The sequence below is a fragment of the Ascochyta rabiei genome, chromosome 17 (assembly GCF_004011695.2).
Source record: "Ascochyta rabiei chromosome 17, complete sequence".
NCBI classification, from domain to species: Eukaryota; Fungi; Ascomycota; class Dothideomycetes; order Pleosporales; family Didymellaceae; genus Ascochyta; species Ascochyta rabiei.
Window position 1 is genome coordinate 912,647 of NC_082421.1, and position 20,726 is coordinate 933,372.

The window sequence follows — 20,726 nt, forward strand, 5'->3', positions numbered from 1 at the left end:
GCAGAATAAACGGAATAGATAGAGTGCGTAGAGATATCAAACAACGGTAATATATTTCATAAACGACGCTCGAGTAGCACGCGGCTACGGGTATCCTAGAAATTCTTGCAAAGACAACACCAGAAACGGAAAACCGAAGAAAGCGCGGGCACATCGCGTTGTGCTCCTTAAAAATCTTCATGACTGCGCGACGAGTTTGACACTGGCGATAAAGGGGGCTGCGAAGTGTCGGTGGTTCGCCGCTTGGTAGCCGGGGGGTCTTCAAGCACATCGCCTGAGCGCTTGCGTGTCGTCGCAGACAACACAGAGTCCGTCGGCGTCGTGGCCTCTTCCATCATCCTTCGTGACTGTCTCTCCTCCTGCTTCTTGTGTAAAAACCGTTTCCACTGTGTAATCGCATAGACAGCAAGGGTGGTCCGGTTGAAGAACGATGTAATCTTTGTAGGCCGGATGCCGAGCCAGTCCACTCTCCTCAGCCCGATCAAGGGCTTGTTCTCGAATGCTCTTGACAGATTCTTCGTCAGATACTCGATTTGTACTTGGTTCAGCGTGTCATCTCTGAGCGCAAACTGCAGTGTCAAGTACCCTCGAGGTGCGCGGACAAACTCGGGCTTTCGTTGAGCGTGCTCTGGCTTTGTTTTCAATGGCGCAAGCAGGATGTGCTGGTCGTTGGGCAATCTATACCAGAGGTGCGACGGTGTGTCGAGACGCCGCTTGTCCATGCATATGCGCTGATTCAGATGAAAGGTAGAGAATGGCTTGTCACCGTATCCTTCTGCGAGTTCTTTCAGATTGTCAATCAATGCTCGAGTAAACGACCACGGACCAGGAGCTGCAGTCACTTGGTCGATCGGGCACGCACTGAGCAGCTCGAACTTCCTTGTCGATTGCTTCGCCGATTTTGTTATGTTGCTAGCGTAGCAAGTGTCCAGTATAGTTAAGACGTCGGCGTCATTATCGTCTGATTTCAGGATCTTCTCCACCTTATCCCAGTTCGCATGCGCATCTTTTTGGAATCCCTTTCCTTCGACAGGATTCACACAAGCAGCTAGCTGCAGGTATTTCTCTTTTTCACGATATACGCCATGTCCGGTGTAGTATACAATGAGAAGATGGTTGGGCCCGTCATGCTCCTCGATGAATGTGCTGACACGGCTCTTGAGCTGCAGTTGCGGCTTCCCCTTCATGTTCAGCTCAACGGTCTCGGTGTGATATCGAAATCGATCGCGAAATACAGCCTCGAGCTCTTGTGCCTGGAAGTTGGTCAACGTTGACGTCTTTGATCGACTATATGTAACATACCTCTGCCTTTGTCTTGAGCTCGTCAAGCTCGTCGTCCCATTTGATGATGAGAACAGAGACATGGGAGTAGCCCTCGGAAAGGGCCATGTTTTTGGCAATGGCCTCGTCCCACCATACCCGCATATTGTCGGCGCGCTGCTTGTCGGCGTCATCTTCAGGACTTGTACTACTCGGTTCGAACGATCTATCTGTCGAAGGAGACTCCTCACCAGCTTGAGGAGCGTCTTCAATTCCCGTCACCTGAATGTCAGCATGAATGACCTTTTTGCCAAGAGGATTGGCCTGCTTAGAAGCTGTGTCTGTGGCCATGGCTTCCTTGATGCGCACTGATGAACTCAGATGGAGTGCCATAACGTCGAGCCTTTAGAGCAGCTGCATGCCTTATCAAGGCTGGAGGTTGTTTGCAGCGGCTGTCCAGACACACCGGTCAGCTTCGCCCACGGCCCCCGTCTGAGGGGTTTGCTCACACGGCAGGAGCAGTTCGCGATTAGCAGCGGGTCACCCCGCTCAGCCTAGTTTAGCGCGCCTACCCCCGTCCACTTGCATGGTGGGGGCCAAAAGTGTGCCTTGCCATCTCCCTATCATCACTACATTTTGCATATGAACACGATGTTGATAGGTAAGTATTGGTCGATGTCATGATTGTTCTCATCCTGGCAGTGGCAGCCTGAACGCCTTCCTACGCGGGGGCTGAGAGCTTACATCGGTAGGCATCACACAAATATTGAGGCGGCTGTGCACGTCCTCCACTTTGATGGGGGCCAAATCTTCTTGTAAATCTGGGCGATAGCTACCAGCTGCCTAGGGGGCCTACAGCAGGCAGTATTGTATATCATTAACCGTGCCCTTCTATGCAGGGCGCCGTCTACAGGGCTTTCGATCAGAAGAATTGACCACTTTTTCGTTCCACACTCGCGATACGATGTCCTCGAACGAATTCCAAGACCAGCCCACTCAATTGATTGAGGTCGGTCGTGCCGTGCCGAGACCATTGCCACCAATAATGCTGATTGAACTCCGCAGGATGAGCACACAGAAGAGCCCTTGAATCATGTGGTTCCGGACACAAAATCAGGTGTTGGTAATGCAGGGGAGAGGACCGTAATGGTGATTAACTCTCTGTCGGACGGTGGAGATCTATACGCTGATACATCGACAGGCGAAGGCAAAATACAGCAAGGGCGATATGGTGCACATGGCTACGATTGCAAATGGCCAGCGCGTTAAGGGGGTTTTTACTATCCAAGCTGCAATATACAACCCGAAAGGCTGGGTTGAATACCAGCTGAAAGACAGTCTCACAGACCAGCTGCACCGGCATGGCGCTGGCGTTCGCGAGAGAGACTTGAAGCCGGGTGCTTAGTGAGGCGCAGCTTAGGTGGGACAATGCGTGTGGCAGTGTTCACCGGTCGACTGCTCTTTACGCAGCTGAGGACGGCTTGTCCACCAATGATCTGCGATGTTTAGGGCGCACACAGGGCCTGAAGTCCCATGTCCAGCGCGAAGATCCTTCTTCTCATCTCTTGCAATCTGCACTTTCTTTACAAGAGGCTCACTCGCCACAACTATCTGATGTTGAGCCACACCTGAAATTACCTTGCTTCAGTTCATTTCGCTTCTTGATTGCGCACTGTTTCCGTTGTTGCTTTGCTGGTTGTTGTCGCTCCCGGCGTTACCAAATGGCCCCATCACGCACCATGACGGTAGACACATTCAACGACGAGAAGCCACCACAAACCCCAGTGTCTCCGACCAAAACGGATACATCAACATTGCGAGGTGACGCCATTATTGAGATTGGGGAGATTCCTCTCCAGGTTTCGCAGTCCAGCCCAGAGGGTTGTCAACCAGCTGGAGATGGTGTACAGCTCGGTATGTGGTCTTGACCTTCGACGCTGGCCCAAGCTCAGCTGCAAGCGATACTTCAGCTCCCGTAAGCCAAGCGCTGTATCTGGAGTGGAAAATCCGAATCATCGTCGAATCGTGTACGACATGACTAATCCAGCGCTCAAGGGCGTGATGATGCTCAGGTCTGAATAAACGCTGATCGCAAAGTAGGGGACGAGAAGCGGCCTGGATTCTTGCGACGTGTGACAGGGTCGTTCAAGTCAGTGCCAGAGCCTGAACATGTGACTGAGACAAGAACAAAAACCTGTGAGCATAAAAAGCGTGTCTGAGATGATAAGTCTGTAGCTGACGACCCCCCGCAGTGGAAAACTGTCCCAATGGATTTCCCAGACTTGCAGCTTTCCAGTCAAGCGATTCTAACTTCGGATTGTACCGTTCATACAGCTATCTACACTCTCGCGTCCTGTTAGATCTTCAAGATGAGATCACAGAGCTTGAAAAAGAACTTGATCAGCTCGACTGGGACGATCATGATGAAGATGAAGATCGCCCACGATTTAGAGAGATTGCGACAGATCACGCTGAGGGAGAAGACGAGCTCCGGACTCGCAGGGTCGTCCTCCGGGAAATCAAGAGTAGGCTGATGGAGTACGGTATGAATTGCACATCGTCGTGTTTCATCAACTCAAAGCTGACCATTAATTCAGACGAAGTCCTTATCAATGTTCGAAGGTTAGAAGCATTTCAAAAACCCTCCGACCGTGACTATCGCAGTGTTCGACGGTATCATACCAACACCAAACCTCTTATGGACGCTGAGATGGACTCCATTCGTAGCAAAGAAGACATTGTCTCCATCAGCACCGGCCGTGAACGAGCAGCGTTCGATGGCGGTGTTGAAACATTGATAGGGCAGGTTGATGGCACTGTGAAGAGAATCTTCAACCTCAAACAGCCACCGCTTTTGGTAAGTAGAATTCCGCTCATAACGACCTTTTCAAAACGGTTCTGACATACGCAAAGAAATACTTCCGTACGCCTGAGCTCGCGGCTAAGACGGTCAACACAGATGTATCCTTATACAGTGCCTCGCGTATCGACAAGATGGTCAACATCTTCATCACCTTTGTCATCTTCATCTTGCTGGTCATTCCGATTAGTATGTACAGACCCATTCCAGTCTCGAAGTTCATTTACTGACCCCATCAGTCACCATGTATCATTTGACGAGCACCATCGCTATGGACAGCAACACTCCGGCTGTCACCTCACGCAACACCTTCAATGCCGTCGGGGTACTCATCGTGTTCACTTTGTTGTTCAGTGCTGCTATGAGTGTCTTGACTAAGGCTGCGAGGCATGAAATGTTTGCCGCCTCAGCAGCCTATTGTGCCATTCTGGTTGTTTTTATTGGCAACTTCACTGGGCCAAATAATTAGCAGCGCAGCCCTCAACGACCATTACGACTTCATGATATCAGACAACAGCTATGTCATAGAATCTTGGTGTACAGTTATGACTTGTTGCAAAACTTGACAGGACGAAGAATTCGAGCTTGCACCATACACGAATTCGTTACATCCAAGAACAACGTGCATGAGCTTACTCCATTGCCTCCTTCATCCTGACCTTCACACCATCCGCAGGACATCCAGTGAGACTGACCTTTGTCTTAACGTATCCCTGGCCACCGTCTTCTGTGCTCTCCCAGCTGTTACCAACGCCTACAATCTCCTCAAACCGCTGCGCCAACCGCACAAGCACGTAGCCAGCTTCAGTAAGCGCGAACTGTGGCAAGTTAGCATCGTCATGGCGACTTGAGATGGTATATGGAACACAAACCTGTTGGCCAATACAGATCCTAGGCCCACCATTGAATGGCAAGTACTCCCAACCAGACTTCCTTCCATCCCATCGATCTGGGCGGAATTCATCGGCGTCCTGACCCCAGAGATCCTTGCGTCGATGCATCACATACACACTGTAGTCAACCTGCTGGCCCTTGCGTATGTAGACTGGTGATGTACCATTCGGTCCGCCTCCAGTGGGGATAGTGGTGTCCTTAAGGGCACGGCGACCGTCAAGAGGCACGACCGGGTAAAGACGCAGAGTCTCGTTCAAGACCCACTGGATGTAGTTACAAGACTTGAGAGTTGCGAAGGTGATGTTGCGGGGATTGTTGTAAGTGCCGAAGTTCTCCAAAACAACGGTGCGGAGTTTTTGGTACACTTCGGGGTGTTTTGTGAAGAGCATGAAGACAAAGGAAAGCAGCGACGCTGTTGTATCGCGGCCAGCAAGCAGGATCGAGATCATATGGGACCGAAGTTCAACAGGGTCCCGTGTCGATTCTGCGAGTGCGTCGAGGAAGACATACTTCTGCTTTCCGTTAACCGTCCGCTTCTCAGATATCTTCTCCTGAGATAGAGCTTTATGTACGTAATGGTCAATAAACTGCCAGCAGATATCGCGATGCTGTCTGAAGGTCTTATCGAACGCTATCCACCACAGTTCGCCCATGCGAGAAGCCATAGCAACCGCAGCCTGAGATTGGTCAAATGAGTTGGCGAAGTCTTTTTCATTGACAGCCATGGGCGGTCGGCTTGAAGTATAGTTCGGTAGAACAGCAAGTTGCGAGTCTACGCTCTCACCGAAGAGGAATTCAGTAGCAGAGTCGATGGTCAGTCTAAAGAAGAGAGGCTGGATGTCAGTGATCTCTGTCCAGCCATCTTTGCCGGCTGGCAGAACGCGCATAAGGTTCTTGATGTGCTCTTCCTCAAGATCAAGGTCGCTGACTTGCTCACGGGCAAACTGAGGTCGCAGCAAGCTCCGAGCATGTTGCCATTCTGCACCATCAGTAGAAAACTATGGAGCCAGTCAGTACGGCCCGTGATGTGTCATCCAAGCTAGGTTTGACCAGTAATACTTACAATGCCCTGTCCAAGTAGCGGAGAGAAGTTGCCGTTCCTTCTCTCGCCTAGTCCAAAGTCCTTAAACTGTGTAGCAAGCACAGCCTGAATATTCTTTGGGTCGACCGTAAAGGCGGACCTCGTGCCCAACACCTTCTGGTAGAAGGTTGTGATGGTCTTCCCTTCCTCTGCACAGGCAGTATCAACACGAGCCTTCAGGTAATCAGGAAACCGCGACTGCTTGTCCGCAGCGATCATTCGTGACACATTTCGGATGCCCTGGAAATCAAAGATCTTGGATTGATGGGCTGGCTCGCAGCCCAGTCTTGCAGCTGCATTGCGGTGGTGGCGCTCTGTAAGGACGACTGCAATCAGCTTGTAAAGGACGAACGACACGCCTGCCCAGAGGACGAGGAGTATGGAATTGTGCATGTCGTCATTCAGGGTCCACCGTCAGATATACCTCGGTAGGTTCGATGTGATAATTCAGAGGTCTATCTGAAGTAACACTTGGGGTCTCGAGAAGATATGAGGTCTTCGCTGGCCTGTCTGCAATGGGGCCAGTTCGCCACACTGTCTGGACCGAGTCGTGTTTTAAGTCCCGCGCGGCACACGCACATATCATTCGTACCCCATGTCGCCGTTGTCTAGCGGTTCACTAGCACCGTCGGACCCTCTTTCCGCCGCGCCAGCTGGTCCTCTGATTCCCTTACTGACTCCAGCTCTTCTCACCTAAGAATCGTCAGGAGAGCATGTCATACGTTCGCCATGATTGGACAGTCTACCACGAGCTTTTCTGATCATTTGGCTTGAATGGAGTCTCGCAGTCTTGGGAGTCAGCCTCTGTTGTTTTCGAAACACTATTTTCCAGAACTGGACTGTGACGTTACGCGTCTGAGGCGCATGTAGAACAGTCGTGGTCGAACTTCAGGCCGTCTACTCCATGGCTAGCGGGATGCCTGCGGGTCGCGATTCGGAAGGGTCCGACCCCTCGGAGGTCTTGTGTCGGGTGGGTGTATGTGCATCAGAAGCCGAAAATTTGCATGTGGGTCAGAAGAGGGCCGCTGTTACCAGAACGTATCTAGCACAGTTCAGGCAGCTAGTAACCGTCTGCAGTCGATCCACGACCATCTCTTGAAGGCAGCAACTTGCCGTCCGTTCGGACGAAGACAAAGGATGGCGCCAAGCAATCCGAGCGGCGAAGGCTTCTAACCTGCTGACATCGAGAAAAATGCCGGCATTAGAACGATTAGCAGGGTAACATGACATGTGCGATATTGTTGGGAAGGTTAGCGTAACAACAATAGAGTTTGTATGACTTAGTGGTGGTGTTGAGTTTGTATGCAGCTTTACGATGCAAGCGAGAAGTCGAACTACGCGCATGCGCCTCTTACAAAGCACTGTAGAAGTCATTTTATGAAAAGAACTGCTTTGGCCTTAACTAGGAAGTCACTATTATAGATACAGCTAGGCGATAGATAGCTTTGAAAAGCATACTATTGGTTTTCGTGTTCCTTGGTGCATGCCTTTCTTCCTGTGGTCTCCGCACCAAAAAAATGGAATTTCTTGCGGGTAGGTACATCTACAGCTCGTCCCTCTGTCTCATGCTAACCTCTTGGGGTTTGAGCCAGTATACACCGTCTCAATCTCAGCCTCGAGAGGGCCGGCGGGTGCAAGAGTCCCCACCTGTTGACCCCATAGCGCACCGTCGGGACGAATAATTCATTTCAACGAAGGCTTAACCTAGACCAACATTGTAGCCGCCACCCTATTGCGCTCCCCGTCTGCTACGCTCATGCTAGGCTCAATTACGCTCACAAGGGGTACTCGACCCAGTACGACCCGGAGAAAGTTACCCAGGGTGATACTGACAGAAAGTACTGGAAGAGCCCTTTCCAAAGAATCGATTTAGGTCGGTCTTCAGTGTCTGCGCTAGCAGAAATCTCCTATAGCACCATGATCAACACAGACCCTTTAAACAATCTCCTACGCCAGCAAACTGCACTTGAACAGTCCAGCGTGGCCGAATCTAACCCTCAAGAACGTGCAGCAAACCTCTTCCCACCACACCCTGTACACACCCCATCCTTCTCCGCCTTCAAGCACCAAAGCTTCGCGCCCTCACTCTTATCATTCTCCTTGTACACCCTGACCGGCGTCGCATTCTTCTTTTCTGTCATTCACCATCAGCACACCTGCACGGCAACACCAGCCTTGCACGCACATGCCTTGTTCATGAATCGATTCAGGCTCCGGTGTATGCCACCTTTCGACCTCGTTGTAGCAGGCTGCCCAGTCGTACTCTTGTGCTTCTGATAAGACGGTTTCGGGGATTGCGATTGTTGATGCACCGGTGGAATAATACTCTAGAGCTTGACGCTGGGCGCGACAGTGGCCAGTTGGGTGGCTGGTGTGTGCTGTGGAGCTTGCCATAGTAGCGAGGCGGTGCGTGTGGCTTGTAGTAATTGTGGTAGTTGAGTGGAGATGTTGTAGTAAAGTTGATATGTGAATATGGAAAGATTCAGAAGTACGGCACAGTGAGCTGCTTATATATGAAATGAAGCTCAGCTGCGTAGCGGCTGAGTCGCAAAGGCACTACGTCGGCGCAAGGATACGAAAACTCAGGAGAGTTGTGGTGTTGTCTGCTCAATTCTGGTGGTGAGATCGTGGGGGTGGTCCGTGGGATGTCACCTCATCATAATTCATACCACTCACAAGCAGCGGTAAGATTGCGAGAAGAGCAGATGATCTGCAGAGCTATCCTTGCTACGATAAGATGTGTTTTGATCTTGTCTCGGATTTTGTTTCGTCTGTTACTGCCACTTCCAGCTTCAGTCGTCGTCTCTTGCAGCGCTACCAAACATGACTACCTCGAATCCTAGCGTTAAGGGAAAGCACTCACTGTGCCGTGCACACAGAATGCTTTCCGTGGAGGGGAGTTGGACTTGAGCATGAGGTTATCACTCTGCTCTGGAAGACAGGTGAAAGCAAGACCTCGTTCCTACGACCTCGCCTGGCGAACAGGCGCCTTCCTACTACTTTTACGGCACCTCCTCCACTGCCTTCACTACTGTCAATACGCCAACCTTCCACCTCAGCACAAAGCTTGTCAGCTTTGGAAATGCAGAAAAAGCGCATCGACTCCGCAACCAATCAGAGCCGCGATGGACCAAAAGCAAAGCGCCGTAGGCGTGAATCACACCCAATGCCGTTCACCTTCTACCCGGAAGACTGGGCGATAGAGCGCGCATTCGATGCGAAGGTCTCTTTGCTGAGAAGTCGAAGCGACTGCGCGCGGCCCCAGCTCATCGTCAAGAAGGTCCTCAAGATCGAGCCTAATTCAGCAAACGACCCAAAGCCATTTGAGACGCGTGTTCTTGCCTTGCTACCAAGATGCAACAGAGTTGTCCACGCTCTCACATGCGTTGCATCTGATGACCCCAAGGTCGGTATTGCGCTCTTTGATTATTACCCTCTCGGAGACTTGGCAGTATGGAAGGAGCGAAAGTTCGACCTGAAGAACCACAAGCCAGTGCCAGAGAGCTTCATATGGCGGTTCTTCCTGCAGATGGCACAAGCTCTGGCGTTCATCCACAACTGTATCGGACCAGGTCGCGAAGGGCGACATCCTCTACTTCATCGAGACATGAAACCGAAAAACGTGCTGGTTGTAGACATTGGTACAACATACATGTCCTTCAAGCTCCACGATTTCGGCTGTGCAAGTGTCTGGCAAGAAGAGAAGCAGAATCAGAAATCATACTGCGGAACTTTCGATTGGCAGCCCCCCGAAAATCCAAGAATCAACACCATGGCGGCAGATATTTGGGCGCTAGGTGCTTGCGTACATTTCCTCGCCACGGGAAAGAAGCCAGTTGCGGATGCAAAGGAGTACAGAGCCGCTCGTTTGGATAGGGCCAAAGAGAGTCGAGGAACAATGGAAGATTATTCCTCGCGGAACCGATACTATGCAGCGACAGCTCCAAGGCAAGTGATCCCGATCAATCTTGATGCAGAGATGCAGGTCCACCGCGGTATTGCAAGCCTGGACTCCTGCAACTACCAGTACAGCGACGAGCTTAACGGTTGGATGTTTCAATGTTTGGAGTTTGCGCCCGCTCGTCGGCCGACGACAATGAGGCTGATGAACGAGTTGAGTCCTGTAGCGCAGGGCTTGTTGAAGCGGATGGGAGGAACGGCAGCGCTGGCAGACATGGCGGTGACGTTCTAGCCAGCGGTCTTCCAGAACCTCACAATGTGTAGCTTTTCCCAACCAGCCTTCTTGCCACTCGAGCCCACGGTCTCTGCATGCCATCCATGTCCCCAGTCTCTTATCTGCTGCTTCACGATGTCTGGCTTGTTTTGTGCGCACAAGAGCACGTAGCCCACTCCTCGTCCGGCATTCAGTATGGACGGCATCTGCTCCAGCATTCTGTTGGTCACCACCATGCCATCTTCTCCGCCCGCATAAGAAAGTTCCAGCAGGTACGAGTCCTGCTCGAAGCTGGTTTTGGTCTCGCCCTCAGGTACAGCATTGTAGGCGTTGTGGCGTGAGAAGTTGGGCAGCTCGGCAGGAACGTATGGCGGGTTGAAGATGAAGACGTCGATAGAGTGCGGACGGATTGCTGACGCCAGGTCGCCATTCACAACATCTAGAAATACACTTGTTTCCTGACGACGCTTTTTCTCCTGGATCGCTGTCACCACGGTCTGTGAGGCTGCCTGGCAGGCAAAGCTATTGATGTCAGTCCCAAGTGTCAGTACATCGTGACGACCAAAGATGCTGCCTGCATTGGCAGCAACAAAAGCCAGGACTACGCCGGAGCCAACGCCCACCTCGAGCACCAATGGCGGCGCTGTCGAGGATTGCTTGAAGCGGTCTTGCAGGAAGGCAGACTCGATCGCTGACGACAGCGTGTCCAGCAGCAAATACGAATCTTCGGCTGGTTCGTAGACGCGATCGAAGCAGACGTGCGATGTCGAGGGCGTCGGCAACATGGTGGCGGGTGCGGAATATCGGGAGTGGTGCTCGAAATGGGTGTGCTTTGGACCCTGGACACGCTAGCCGAGGCTGAGGTCATCGAGCTTCGCGACGATCGTGAACTCATCGTCTCAGTCTTTGAACATTCATCCTCCATACCCCCAACCTACAATTCGCCCACAATGAGGATATATTCGCGATTGCTGGCCACCGCAACAGATGCAGGTGCGGCCAAGGGCCCTTTCCGACCCGCCCCAGCAGCATTACTGCCGCCAATTCCACTATACAGGACGTTACTGCGGACACATCGAAAGGTGCTGCCTGTGGAACAGCGCTTACTTGGCGATATGTATGTCAAGGCAGAGTTCAGGGCACACAAAGACATCGACAACCCAGTTCAGATCGTAGGTGCTCCGCTTGCTACACGTGACCGTAGTTGGTATTGACAGCGTCACAGATTGGATTTCTTTCAGAGTGGCAAATGTACGCACAAGCGTTACAAGGTGACACCTGGAGAGGAGAAAAGATGGACAAAGCCAAGATAGACAAGATGAGCGGTGCGTGAGATGTTTCGTATTCACCGCAGCATACTGATGCAATACAGATCAACAGCTCGGTCAGCTGTATGAATTGATGCAAACGATTCAAAAGCAGAACAACGAAGACGCCGAGGTCGAGGAACCAGACACCGTGGTACCACTGGATGGGCCGAAGAAGCCTGAACAGTGATTGTCCGGCAGTGACTGCTGATTTGCGACTTCAATGCACACAGACGAACGACAATGGCTTCATGACCGGCCACATGTCTTCAACCCATGGCCGTATACGCTTCACATGGACTCAGAGATGTACTATATATTGTCAGCGAATATCAGAGCTTAGTTCGACACCCCTACTGTCCACCTTGCTCAACATCTGTCAATCACCGGCGACTGGTAACCCCCTACCGTGCACCTGGACACACTGAGAACTGCATCATCGGACCGAGCAAACTGATTCGGGCATCCTTCCGATTCGGAGATGTGTGGGTGCACTCTTTACGACTCCCCCACATGTGGCCACTCCTGGATCTCAATGTCACAACCCTGCGGATTTCTTTCTGACCTCTTGAGCTGCCCGAATCGCCAAACCTACCAAACACTTGTCGCGCCTCCATATACCTGTCCTCAGTGCAACAGTGGCTTTGCAGATCATGAGACTATCGAGATGGTGCAAGGTCCCTGGGGTTGTAACCAGCTGATCCGAAGCCATGTTGGAGGTAGTCGTGCTATACCTGGCTCCTGGGGCAATGCACCGCTGGCCACGAACCACTGGGGTGGAACTATAGGCATGGGCATGGGCATGGGCATGGGCACGGGTATGACTGCAAACATGCCCTTGGCGTCAAGTCGGGCGATGGTACCAGTCAACGGATATGGGCACGATCACCGGCTCACTGGGCCATATAGCTCACGCCCAGCCATCTACAATGGCCATGGCTCTTTTGATATCGGTGTGGTTATGGATGATGGAGCCCTTGAAGACTACAACTACGGCTATGGTGACGGAAGACGGAGACAGCACATGAGCAGCTCGAGATATAAGTACTATCACTCGTCCAAGCCAGCAACGAACTGCGTAGTCATGTAGCATCCAGTACATTGTTGAAGATGCTGCGCTGGACACGCATGAGTATTTGTCGAACATGGCGCATATACGCGCTTACGGAGTGGTATCCCTTTGTACCCGAGTATGGATATAGCAAATGCACAATCTAAATTTGCCGTTATACACCCTTGCATATCAGTCACGTTCTCCATGGCATTATGCATGTCACACAAGGGAGCCAATCACAAGCACTTGGGTCTCCGCCGCATAGACCAGCCAGCCCCGCGACAGCCGAAGCTCGCATTCTCCTTCACGCCGCTCCGTCAGTCTGCACTGGCGCTACGGCTTCGGCGCCACCCACGCACCCACGCAGTACCAACTCTCTGCTTGCCTTGATAGCCACATCGCCACACCACTTCACCACTTGACCACCTGACCACTCCTCAGCACCAGGCAGCAGCGGGGTACTTTAGCTCTTCACCCTCGATAAGCTCCAAACAAGCTCCAAACACGACGTCAGCTTGCCCTTCGCCTGCTACACACACCAACAACATGGCTGCTAAGTTCTTCGAAGACCTCTGGGAGTCCATCTTCACCCCGGGCCCCACACCGACTCTCCTCATCGCAACCAACGCCTCCTTTGCTGCCCTCCAGCTGCTCTTCTTCGCGCTCTTCCTAGGCACATACAGCATTCACTTTGTGATTCTGTCCTTCCTTACCGGCGGTCTCTGGTACGGAATCAACTGGTTTGCCTCCGAGATCCGGATAGCGCAAAAAGCAGAAGAGGAGGCCAAGCGCATTCGCGCAGAGAGGCGCGGAAGCCAGAGAGACGCATCTGGCGACGGAGAGCAAGCAGATATCGACACGGGGGATGACACGGAAGTCGATGTGAAGGAAGAGGTTCAGAAGCAGAGTGAGGGGCTAGCCAAGAGCGAGAAGAAGCGTGGTCCCAGGCCGGGGACAGAGAGCACGGTATTTGTCGAACGGCCGAATGAGCGGGAAAACACCCCCCAGGCTGTCCCCGCGAGCGCATCTGGAGGAGGCCCAGTAGGAGCTAGCACCACTGGCGCGTCAACTCAGCTGGCACCGCTGGTGAACGATGCGCTGAAGCAGAGGAAAGGAGGCCTGGGGGAGAGCACTGGTGACCTGAGCACGGATAGCGAGTGGGACAAGCTCTCTGAAGATTCGGAGGAGCGGTGAGGTGCCCGCGACAGGCGTGCTCTGTTGTTTGTGCTACTCGGCTGTGCTGTTTATGCACTCGGTGTTATCGATCACAACCCATACGCAACCGTGCATACAACCCACGTGAACACGCGCTTTTGTCCATGATGCAGTGATGGAACCGTCACAACCGGTGCTGCTTGTACTTGCCTAGGTTGACGAATAGCATGTCCCAGCTGCTTCTTATGCTCAAGCCCACGTACTGTACTTTCCACCAGTTCTGTGTCTACAACCTGTCACCCTGCGAACGTTCGGTGTTGGCGCCCGATGCCCCACCATGACGCCAAACGCCAAACGCCAAACCATCACAGTGCCCTTGCTAGGCATCTGAAACCCCAGGCAACTGCGAATGCACCGCACAATTCACAGATGAAGACGCGCAATCGCTCACCACGCCGGTAGCGACCCCGGATTCAGACATTCACCAACTGACGCTCCCATCGTCGCCGCTTGCCCCACCCCCAGCGCTCCCAGACGTCTCGCCATGACATCCCGCAATGCGCCCATGAGCGTAGCCGACTTGGTCGCGCAAGCTGGCAACTACACATACAATGCGCACATACCCTTGGCGAACTGGTTGCGCACAGCCAACACTATGCAGAAGGAGGTGTGTCAGCCGCATCAGTGCCTCCAGTCGAAGCTGACACTTGTAGGCGCAAGTCTACGAGGCCGAAGGAAACGACGCGCAGACATACCTCTTACTCTACCGACACGCCGACCTTGTCCTCCAACACCTGCAAACCCACCCAGACAAGAGCAAGCCTGAAAACCGAAAAGCCCTCAGTGCTGCGACTGCCGCTGTGCGTGGTGACCTGAAGAAGCTCGAGCAGATCGCACCACGGATAAAGAGGAGACACGAAGAGTACCAGGAGAGACGAGGGCGGCAGCTGGAATCTCTGAAGGTACTCGGGGGCAAGAACGCTAAGACATTGCCCCAAGAACTCGACGGACTCTCGGTACAGGACAGAGCTCCACGACGGACCTCTTACGGCGAGAGGCCAGCACTGGATGCGCGAAATCTAGACAACCATTCATTGGCGGCGAGGCTTGCGCAGAGAGAAGTGCGACGACGAGATGTCCATCGCCGAGGTGTACGGCAGGCTGGAGTGTCAGAAGAGGAGGAGCAGGAGCGCCGGACGGGCGGTGTGTGGGGACCATGGGACGATGAGTATGCACGCCACAGTCGTCCGGAGGACGATCTCTCGAGCCGAATCCAGGAGGTTGCGCGCCTGCAGCGAGATGGGCAGCAGACACCGTACTCCCAAGTAGGTCGTCTTCGTGACGTGCAACAAGCGGGCATTACTAACTACTGCAGCGCCCAACATCTCAGTCCTCGACACCAACATACAACTACCCCTCTATACCTCATACATCGGCTCAAGATCGATGGTCTCAGTCCAAGTCGCAAGCCCCTTCATTACCAGCTCGCCCACCGAAAGAGCAGATCTACAGGCCCACAGGCACGCCTTCGATCCCACCACCCCTCCCTCCAAAACCGTCGACACCATCACAGTCAGGCTCATCCTCCTTTTCACAGCCACCTCCCGTACCGGGCAAGTACGCTTCTGGTCCTCCACCTATCCCAGGCAAATATACTGCCGAAAGACCGCCCACGCCGTCTAACGAGCTCGACGAATTCACCTTCCAACCCTCGGCTTTCCTCGAAAACGGCGATCCACTGCGTCCCGTCTTCCTCCCCGCCCAACTTCGCTCTCAATTCCTCTCTTCTGCATCACACAACACCCGTTTGAACTTGGAGACGTGCGGCATGCTCTGCGGAATCCTGAAGAACAATGCTTTATTCATCACACGACTTATTATTCCCGAACAAACAAGCACAAGTGACACCTGTGAGACGCTCAACGAAGAAGAGCTGTTCGACTACTGCGACAAGGAAGAGCTACTGGTCGTGGGCTGGATACACACACACCCGACGCAAACGTGCTTCATGAGTAGCAGGGATTTGCACACGCACGTCGGGTACCAGGTCATGATGGCCGAATCGATTGCCATTGTGTGCGCCCCGTCCAAGCAGCCGAGCTGGGGCTGCTTCCGTCTGACGGATCCGCCAGGCAAGCAAACAATTCTCAGTTGTAGCAAACCAGGTATCTTCCATCCGCATGACGTGGACAATATTTATACGGAGGCGTTGAAGCCGGGACACGTGGTGGAGCTTCAGAATGCGCCGCTGGAGATTGTGGATATGAGGCCGAAGAAGAACTTTGCTTCCATCACGCAGTAGGATAGAGAGACCTCCGGATCACTGGCTCACAGTATGGGTAGAAGGCACGTTTGACTGAGCTTGCATAGCGTAAGGAGTTTGGGAGCATGGTCGATTAGCGCGGATAGATGGTGACCTCACGTTTGGCGAGATACTGCGATGGTGGGTTTGGGGACGCGCAACGCAAGACGTACAATCGTTAACGGGGGACAAATTCTATCATGTCTAGCTCGTCTAGATCCTGGATCATCTAGACCGCCCAGAGACGCCTCGCTAGACCGTGAGTGCCCTTCCGTCGTATGCTTTGATGCAGAATCTCTACTTACTTGTCAGCCATCTCCTCATCTACCCACTCCCGCCACCCCTTCCACTCCTTGTAGTCCAACGCCACCTTCTTCCCCTGGTATCGTACCACTTTCAGTCCAACATTCTGCCAGTCGTCTTTCTTACCACCCCACCCCGCCTTGCGCATCAGGCTTATCAGCGTCTCCTCCTTGGTCCAACCCTGTTCGTGCGCCACGTCTGGTAGATACGTAGCCCCATAGCGCCGGCCGTGGTGTGTAAAGGACAGACGAAGTCCGTGTGTGCCGATTTCCCATGCCAAGGGGTCGTTGCTGGGCGTGGGTTCGAAGTTGGTGAGGAGCGTGACGGCGCACTGCAGGGTGGGGAGTTCGCGCGCAGTGATGGGAGAGAAACGTGTGTCGTCGAACGCACTGTCGCTGGTCAGTCCTTGCTCTCTTTTTCTCTCGTTGTTGTCGCAGCTGTTGCCAGAGGCCGTGGAGGGTGAATTACCTCGTCAACGCATAGCTTCCCAGTCCCTCCTCCAGATCCAAAGGCTCAAACGTCCCAATGCACCCCCTCAGTCTCTTGTTCCCGCTCCTTGATAGCGTATTCCACGTCACGAACAGCGGATGGTCCCCTTGCACGCTCTCCTCCTTCTGCAGTGCTGTGCCGAGCGAGGTTACGCTTGTCCCTGCACTGCTCGCTGAGCTGACGCCGCTGGGCGTGGACGCTGCGCTAGAAGAGGTGCCCGATGAGGGCGAGAGCAGACGCGATATGGCGGCGGGCTTAGCAGGTGCATCGCCGTCAGCTTCATATTCGGCAACAGCCTCGGTGATTTTGGGCTCGGCTTTGTACTTCTTCCATAGTGTTTCTACCTGGCGGAGGCTAAGGACAGGACGCTTTTCGAGGCTTGAGGCCAGCGACTCGAAGCAGTATGCACAGTGGGCTTCAGTCGCCATGTTGTGTTCGGTTGCGATCCGGCGTGGGTAGACTACGAGCGTAGCGGACAGGAAACGAGGTTGCGAGGTTTGAGGGTGCAGAGTGAGGGGATGATGATTACGACAAGGCACACAAGACCAGTGCTTGCTTGTTAAGCCGACTAAAGCAGGGCGACGCAGGCGAAGCAACGGGTGGCTTCGGCGGTCTTTCCTCGGAAACTCTCCGCTGTGAGCGGTACAAGAGCGTAGAACCGCTTGTCAAGATCTTGGTATATGCTTGAGGCTCTTGTATCGCCGGCGGAGAGAGCGTGAGCGAGTGTGAGCGAGTGTGAGCGAGTGTGAGCGAGTGTGGTGTTGCGGAGATGGAAGGAACGTGTACCCCGCTGGTTGGTGGATGAGGGGCTGACTATCTGCATGTAGTAGAACAACGCCACTGAAGTAACAGCTGAACAGCCAAGGTTCGCACCTGGAAATGGATGTATTGATCTATGTGGATCTAAAGAAATGCATGCGACCATTGCGCACAACACTGTTGTAGAACGTCGCAACCATGGCTGGAGTCTTTCATCAAAACAGCAAAACCTAGTCATCAGTAGAAGTTTGTAACCCCAACTTCATGCACACTCACCCTACGGGGTAAAGGGCGGTGTGTTTGGTAATGTTGGGGTGTTTGATCTTGGCACGAAGATATTCCTTCAGCAGGTCGAGCATAGAAGAGCTCTGTTGCTGTACACACTAATGCCGTTCGTCTCGAGGTATGACCTCCTCGTCCCCAAGGTCACTTACTGAATCAAGCAGATGGAATGCTCGCATGCATCACTTGGCGCATTTGATCGGGACCGATCATGACTTTTCGACTTTTTCATTGTCGCATCTCAGTGCCTATGGTGTGGAACACATGTCCACCCGTCTGGGGCTCGAAGCCGCCAGAGAAAGTCCGAATGCCATTGACGCCGACCAGATGTCTCGTGAGGAATCGATAACCGCCCTGTGTCTTGCTCGTTCGTGATCGTTCGTCGCTTAAACCGCATCGCGCTTGCCCTCCTTGACCTCCTTCTGTGTGGGTGTCAGCTGGCCGTGTCCATCGGGACTCGCAGATGGTGGATGGGACGCACCAGGGCGCGCATGGTGCCGTGCAGAGCATGCCTGTGGTTACGGCGGAACTTGGGGTCGGTACCCTTGAGCGAGGGGTAACGGTGAGTCTTAGGCTTCTTGATACTGCAGTGCCAGTCATGTCAGTCATGACATCCTTCAATCTAACGTGCGCTTCGGTGGGTAAGAGATGGAGCATGTGCGATCGATGTGCGTGCGTGTGCGTTCGACGGAAAAAGCGAGTGCATACCCGTTCCTGTGGTTCTTCTTCGACTGGTTGTGCTGAGACGAGTTCTTTGACTCTGGGCGGCTGTTAGTACGACTCCTTGACTCCTGTAGAATGCGGCAACATACTGGCCATGGCGACTGATTTACGTGTCGATTGTCCGGGTGGAAACTGCAACTACTCACTGACCGAACAGCCAGAATTCGGTGTGTTCGCTTATGGCCGCCAAGATCGGAGCACGCTAACCGTTTGTGGCAGAGCTTGGACGTGACAGCTTCCTATTCTTGCTTGAACAACACCGTTGGCGGTACTTCTCCGAGATATTCAGACACTCAAGAACACCTATTCTTCTGAATGCTTACAAATCTGTACTAGATATCAATCCTACTGAGTGATAGTGCACATTTGGGTCTGAGGTTTGGTACAACTTCACACTTCACACTTCATACTTCACGCTGGGAAACACTCGTGTGCATGCAATAGCTGAGTAGTATTGCTTGTAATCATGTAACATTCGTATATCATGCATTCGTCCCAGTGCTTGGTTGGATGATCATTCTCCTGCATCTCAAGCTTCCAATTCCTGCGCCATCGACGCCATCACATTCCGACTACTTTCCACAAAAGCCGGGGGTTTTTTTTGGTGCAAAAGCAGGAGAGCGTGAAGTATCTAGTTCTCCCTGGGCTGTTCGTAGTCCATAGCACCCTGACCAGCCTCTTGTTGACGCATGCGCTCGCGGATGACGTCTTGTGCCGTAGACGACTGGCCAGGACCTGGTGTGCGGTTCGTTGAATCGCTCTCGTCGTAGGTCATGCCTTCAGTCATTCGTGATTGTTGTCGCTGCTGCTCGGTGCTCGAGGTAGTCTGAGTTGTTCCTGCGTTGGACGCAATGCTGACACCTGTCAATGGACTGGCGGGTGCCTGCTCCCTCAAATATCCAGGCACTGCGCTCGCCTTGCCAACGGCAGGACTGCCGAGCTGGCTGAGCTGCCGAGCAGGCGTCCTCGCTCCCTCTCCAAAGCCAACTAGCGAAGCCTCGTCGCTGAAACCGCCGACGCTTGATGTCTCTTCTGTCTGACCCTCGCTCATTCGGTCCGGCTCGTTGCCATCGCTGCCACTCGCCCAGGTCGTGTGACCACCTGCACTACCAGTGGCTGAGGCGCTGCCGACAGTACTTCTTTCACGGAACAGCTGCGGCTGGTTGTTCGAATCGAAGTAGCCGGGTGGTGGGTTGGCAGCACTTCCTGGGCCAAGACCTTGAGGGGTACGGCCGCTTACACCAATGCGCTCGAGGCCTGCTAAGCGCGAGATACGATCCGCTCGCTCGGCATCAGCAGGCTGTTGGTGGTGAGGGAAGTGCCCACGATGTCCGTCTTTGATGGCAACTGTAGACAGCTCTGACATAGTCGTAGTAGCTGAGTTCGGTGTGCCCCTGATCATGTTAGCACGGTCCACCTACACAATGCATGTTCCAATCGTACGGAATCTCGCTAGGCGTAGCTGGGTCCGAGGGCGGAGGAGGCAAGTTGATCAGAGTGGGTGCATTTGTCGCCATGGTGGAGGTTTGGTGTAAAGTCCAGAAGTGAAGCTGGTTGTGGTGGTGCAACTCGTGTTGTAAGGCAAGGACACTGTTTATGACGTCGCTGCGGGGCTCGAAGCAGTAAGAGCTACGCACGCGAACCGTGTCTTCTTGATTAAGCGACTGTCTTGATCGCCAGAGGAATCTTTGAGAACACACAAGTCAATCCACAGCAAGGTTTTTGATTGAGTGAACGAACTATCCTGACGCGCATCTTTTCAAGAGTGGAGGTGCACTTGTACTTTGCGGATGCAGGGTCCACCCTACCTAAATTGGGGCGAATCGCACCTCCGCACGAACGAACCCCAGACATCTTAATCTTTCCTACACTCCTCGCACCTTGATCCGACAATGTAATCCTGTTCCTGCTGCTTGTTGATTTGTTGCTTTGCTGCTAACAAGCCAAAACTTGTGCTCCTGTGAGTTGATCGATCGCTCAAGTCTCTGCCTTTCATGAGAATGCCCGTGACGCGAGAACTTAACGGCTGTTATACATTGGACAATGCAGCCAATTCGCTTGTTTGAGTGGCTGATGTGTGCTG

The 20,726-nt window shown here is 53.2% G+C and overlaps 14 protein-coding genes across 15 annotated transcripts, besides 2 other annotated features; 7 read left to right on the forward strand and 7 right to left on the reverse strand.

The window, feature by feature from the left end:
• Positions 1-167: 167 nt before the first annotated feature.
• EKO05_0009707 (uncharacterized protein) lies at positions 168-1,653 on the reverse strand (the record flags this gene model as incomplete). The annotated part of the gene is made up of 2 exons (XM_038942480.2): positions 168-1,253; positions 1,303-1,653. The coding sequence occupies 2 exons, from the start codon at positions 1,651-1,653 to the stop codon at positions 168-170; spliced, it is 1,437 nt and encodes a 478-aa protein (XP_038795087.2).
• Positions 1,654-2,224: 571 nt separating this feature from the next.
• On the forward strand, positions 2,225-2,665 carry EKO05_0009708 (uncharacterized protein; the record flags this gene model as incomplete). The annotated part of the gene is made up of 3 exons (XM_038942445.1): positions 2,225-2,269; positions 2,326-2,409; positions 2,462-2,665. The coding sequence occupies 3 exons, from the start codon at positions 2,225-2,227 to the stop codon at positions 2,663-2,665; spliced, it is 333 nt and encodes a 110-aa protein (XP_038795088.1).
• A 334-nt stretch (positions 2,666-2,999) lies between these two features.
• On the forward strand, positions 3,000-4,589 carry EKO05_0009709 (uncharacterized protein; the record flags this gene model as incomplete). Its single annotated transcript, XM_038942634.2, has 6 exons — positions 3,000-3,174; positions 3,361-3,456; positions 3,513-3,803; positions 3,858-4,117; positions 4,174-4,309; positions 4,360-4,589. 6 exons carry the CDS (start codon positions 3,000-3,002, stop codon positions 4,587-4,589), a joined length of 1,188 nt encoding a protein of 395 aa, XP_038795089.2.
• Positions 4,590-4,752: 163 nt separating this feature from the next.
• EKO05_0009710 (uncharacterized protein) lies at positions 4,753-6,488 on the reverse strand (the record flags this gene model as incomplete). Its single annotated transcript, XM_038942399.1, has 3 exons — positions 4,753-4,938; positions 4,993-6,012; positions 6,078-6,488. 3 exons carry the CDS (start codon positions 6,486-6,488, stop codon positions 4,753-4,755), a joined length of 1,617 nt encoding a protein of 538 aa, XP_038795090.1.
• A 1,604-nt stretch (positions 6,489-8,092) lies between these two features.
• Positions 8,093-8,489, reverse strand: EKO05_0009711 (uncharacterized protein; the record flags this gene model as incomplete). Of its 2 annotated transcripts, XM_059637600.1 has the most annotated exons (2): positions 8,093-8,229; positions 8,285-8,489. In XM_059637600.1, 2 exons carry the CDS (start codon positions 8,487-8,489, stop codon positions 8,093-8,095), a joined length of 342 nt encoding a protein of 113 aa, XP_059493583.1. The 2 variants fall into 2 exon arrangements, with proteins under 2 accessions (XP_059493583.1, XP_059493584.1); XM_059637601.1 differs by having other exon boundaries at positions 8,093-8,489.
• A 772-nt stretch (positions 8,490-9,261) lies between these two features.
• EKO05_0009712 (uncharacterized protein) lies at positions 9,262-10,222 on the forward strand (the record flags this gene model as incomplete). Its single annotated transcript, XM_038942736.2, has 2 exons — positions 9,262-10,141; positions 10,215-10,222. The coding sequence occupies 2 exons, from the start codon at positions 9,262-9,264 to the stop codon at positions 10,220-10,222; spliced, it is 888 nt and encodes a 295-aa protein (XP_038795091.2).
• Positions 10,223-10,283: 61 nt separating this feature from the next.
• EKO05_0009713 (Peptide chain release factor N(5)-glutamine methyltransferase) lies at positions 10,284-11,054 on the reverse strand (the record flags this gene model as incomplete). The annotated part of the gene is made up of 1 exon (XM_038946917.1): positions 10,284-11,054. The coding sequence occupies one exon, from the start codon at positions 11,052-11,054 to the stop codon at positions 10,284-10,286; it is 771 nt and encodes a 256-aa protein (XP_038795092.1).
• Positions 11,055-11,090: 36 nt separating this feature from the next.
• On the forward strand, positions 11,091-11,766 carry EKO05_0009714 (uncharacterized protein; the record flags this gene model as incomplete). The annotated part of the gene is made up of 3 exons (XM_038942580.1): positions 11,091-11,441; positions 11,495-11,594; positions 11,642-11,766. The coding sequence occupies 3 exons, from the start codon at positions 11,091-11,093 to the stop codon at positions 11,764-11,766; spliced, it is 576 nt and encodes a 191-aa protein (XP_038795093.1).
• A 291-nt stretch (positions 11,767-12,057) lies between these two features.
• EKO05_0009715 (uncharacterized protein) lies at positions 12,058-12,666 on the forward strand (the record flags this gene model as incomplete). The annotated part of the gene is made up of 1 exon (XM_038946918.2): positions 12,058-12,666. The coding sequence occupies one exon, from the start codon at positions 12,058-12,060 to the stop codon at positions 12,664-12,666; it is 609 nt and encodes a 202-aa protein (XP_038795094.2).
• Positions 12,364-12,391: a tandem repeat.
• A 510-nt stretch (positions 12,667-13,176) lies between the features above and the next one.
• EKO05_0009716 (Ubiquitinyl hydrolase 1) lies at positions 13,177-13,824 on the forward strand (the record flags this gene model as incomplete). The annotated part of the gene is made up of 1 exon (XM_038946919.1): positions 13,177-13,824. The coding sequence occupies one exon, from the start codon at positions 13,177-13,179 to the stop codon at positions 13,822-13,824; it is 648 nt and encodes a 215-aa protein (XP_038795095.1).
• A 505-nt stretch (positions 13,825-14,329) lies between these two features.
• Positions 14,330-16,087, forward strand: EKO05_0009717 (Ubiquitinyl hydrolase 1; the record flags this gene model as incomplete). The annotated part of the gene is made up of 3 exons (XM_038942563.1): positions 14,330-14,452; positions 14,499-15,110; positions 15,161-16,087. 3 exons carry the CDS (start codon positions 14,330-14,332, stop codon positions 16,085-16,087), a joined length of 1,662 nt encoding a protein of 553 aa, XP_038795096.1.
• Positions 16,088-16,388: 301 nt separating this feature from the next.
• Positions 16,389-17,307, reverse strand: EKO05_0009718 (uncharacterized protein; the record flags this gene model as incomplete). The annotated part of the gene is made up of 2 exons (XM_038942518.1): positions 16,389-16,779; positions 16,859-17,307. 2 exons carry the CDS (start codon positions 17,305-17,307, stop codon positions 16,389-16,391), a joined length of 840 nt encoding a protein of 279 aa, XP_038795097.1.
• Positions 17,308-17,594: 287 nt separating this feature from the next.
• Positions 17,595-17,637: a tandem repeat.
• A 669-nt stretch (positions 17,638-18,306) lies between these two features.
• On the reverse strand, positions 18,307-18,739 carry EKO05_0009719 (60S ribosomal protein L29; the record flags this gene model as incomplete). The annotated part of the gene is made up of 4 exons (XM_059637602.1): positions 18,307-18,342; positions 18,402-18,504; positions 18,629-18,680; positions 18,733-18,739. 4 exons carry the CDS (start codon positions 18,737-18,739, stop codon positions 18,307-18,309), a joined length of 198 nt encoding a protein of 65 aa, XP_059493585.1.
• A 535-nt stretch (positions 18,740-19,274) lies between these two features.
• On the reverse strand, positions 19,275-20,160 carry EKO05_0009720 (uncharacterized protein; the record flags this gene model as incomplete). The annotated part of the gene is made up of 2 exons (XM_038942475.1): positions 19,275-20,037; positions 20,087-20,160. The coding sequence occupies 2 exons, from the start codon at positions 20,158-20,160 to the stop codon at positions 19,275-19,277; spliced, it is 837 nt and encodes a 278-aa protein (XP_038795098.1).
• Between the last annotated feature and the right edge of the window lie 566 nt (positions 20,161-20,726).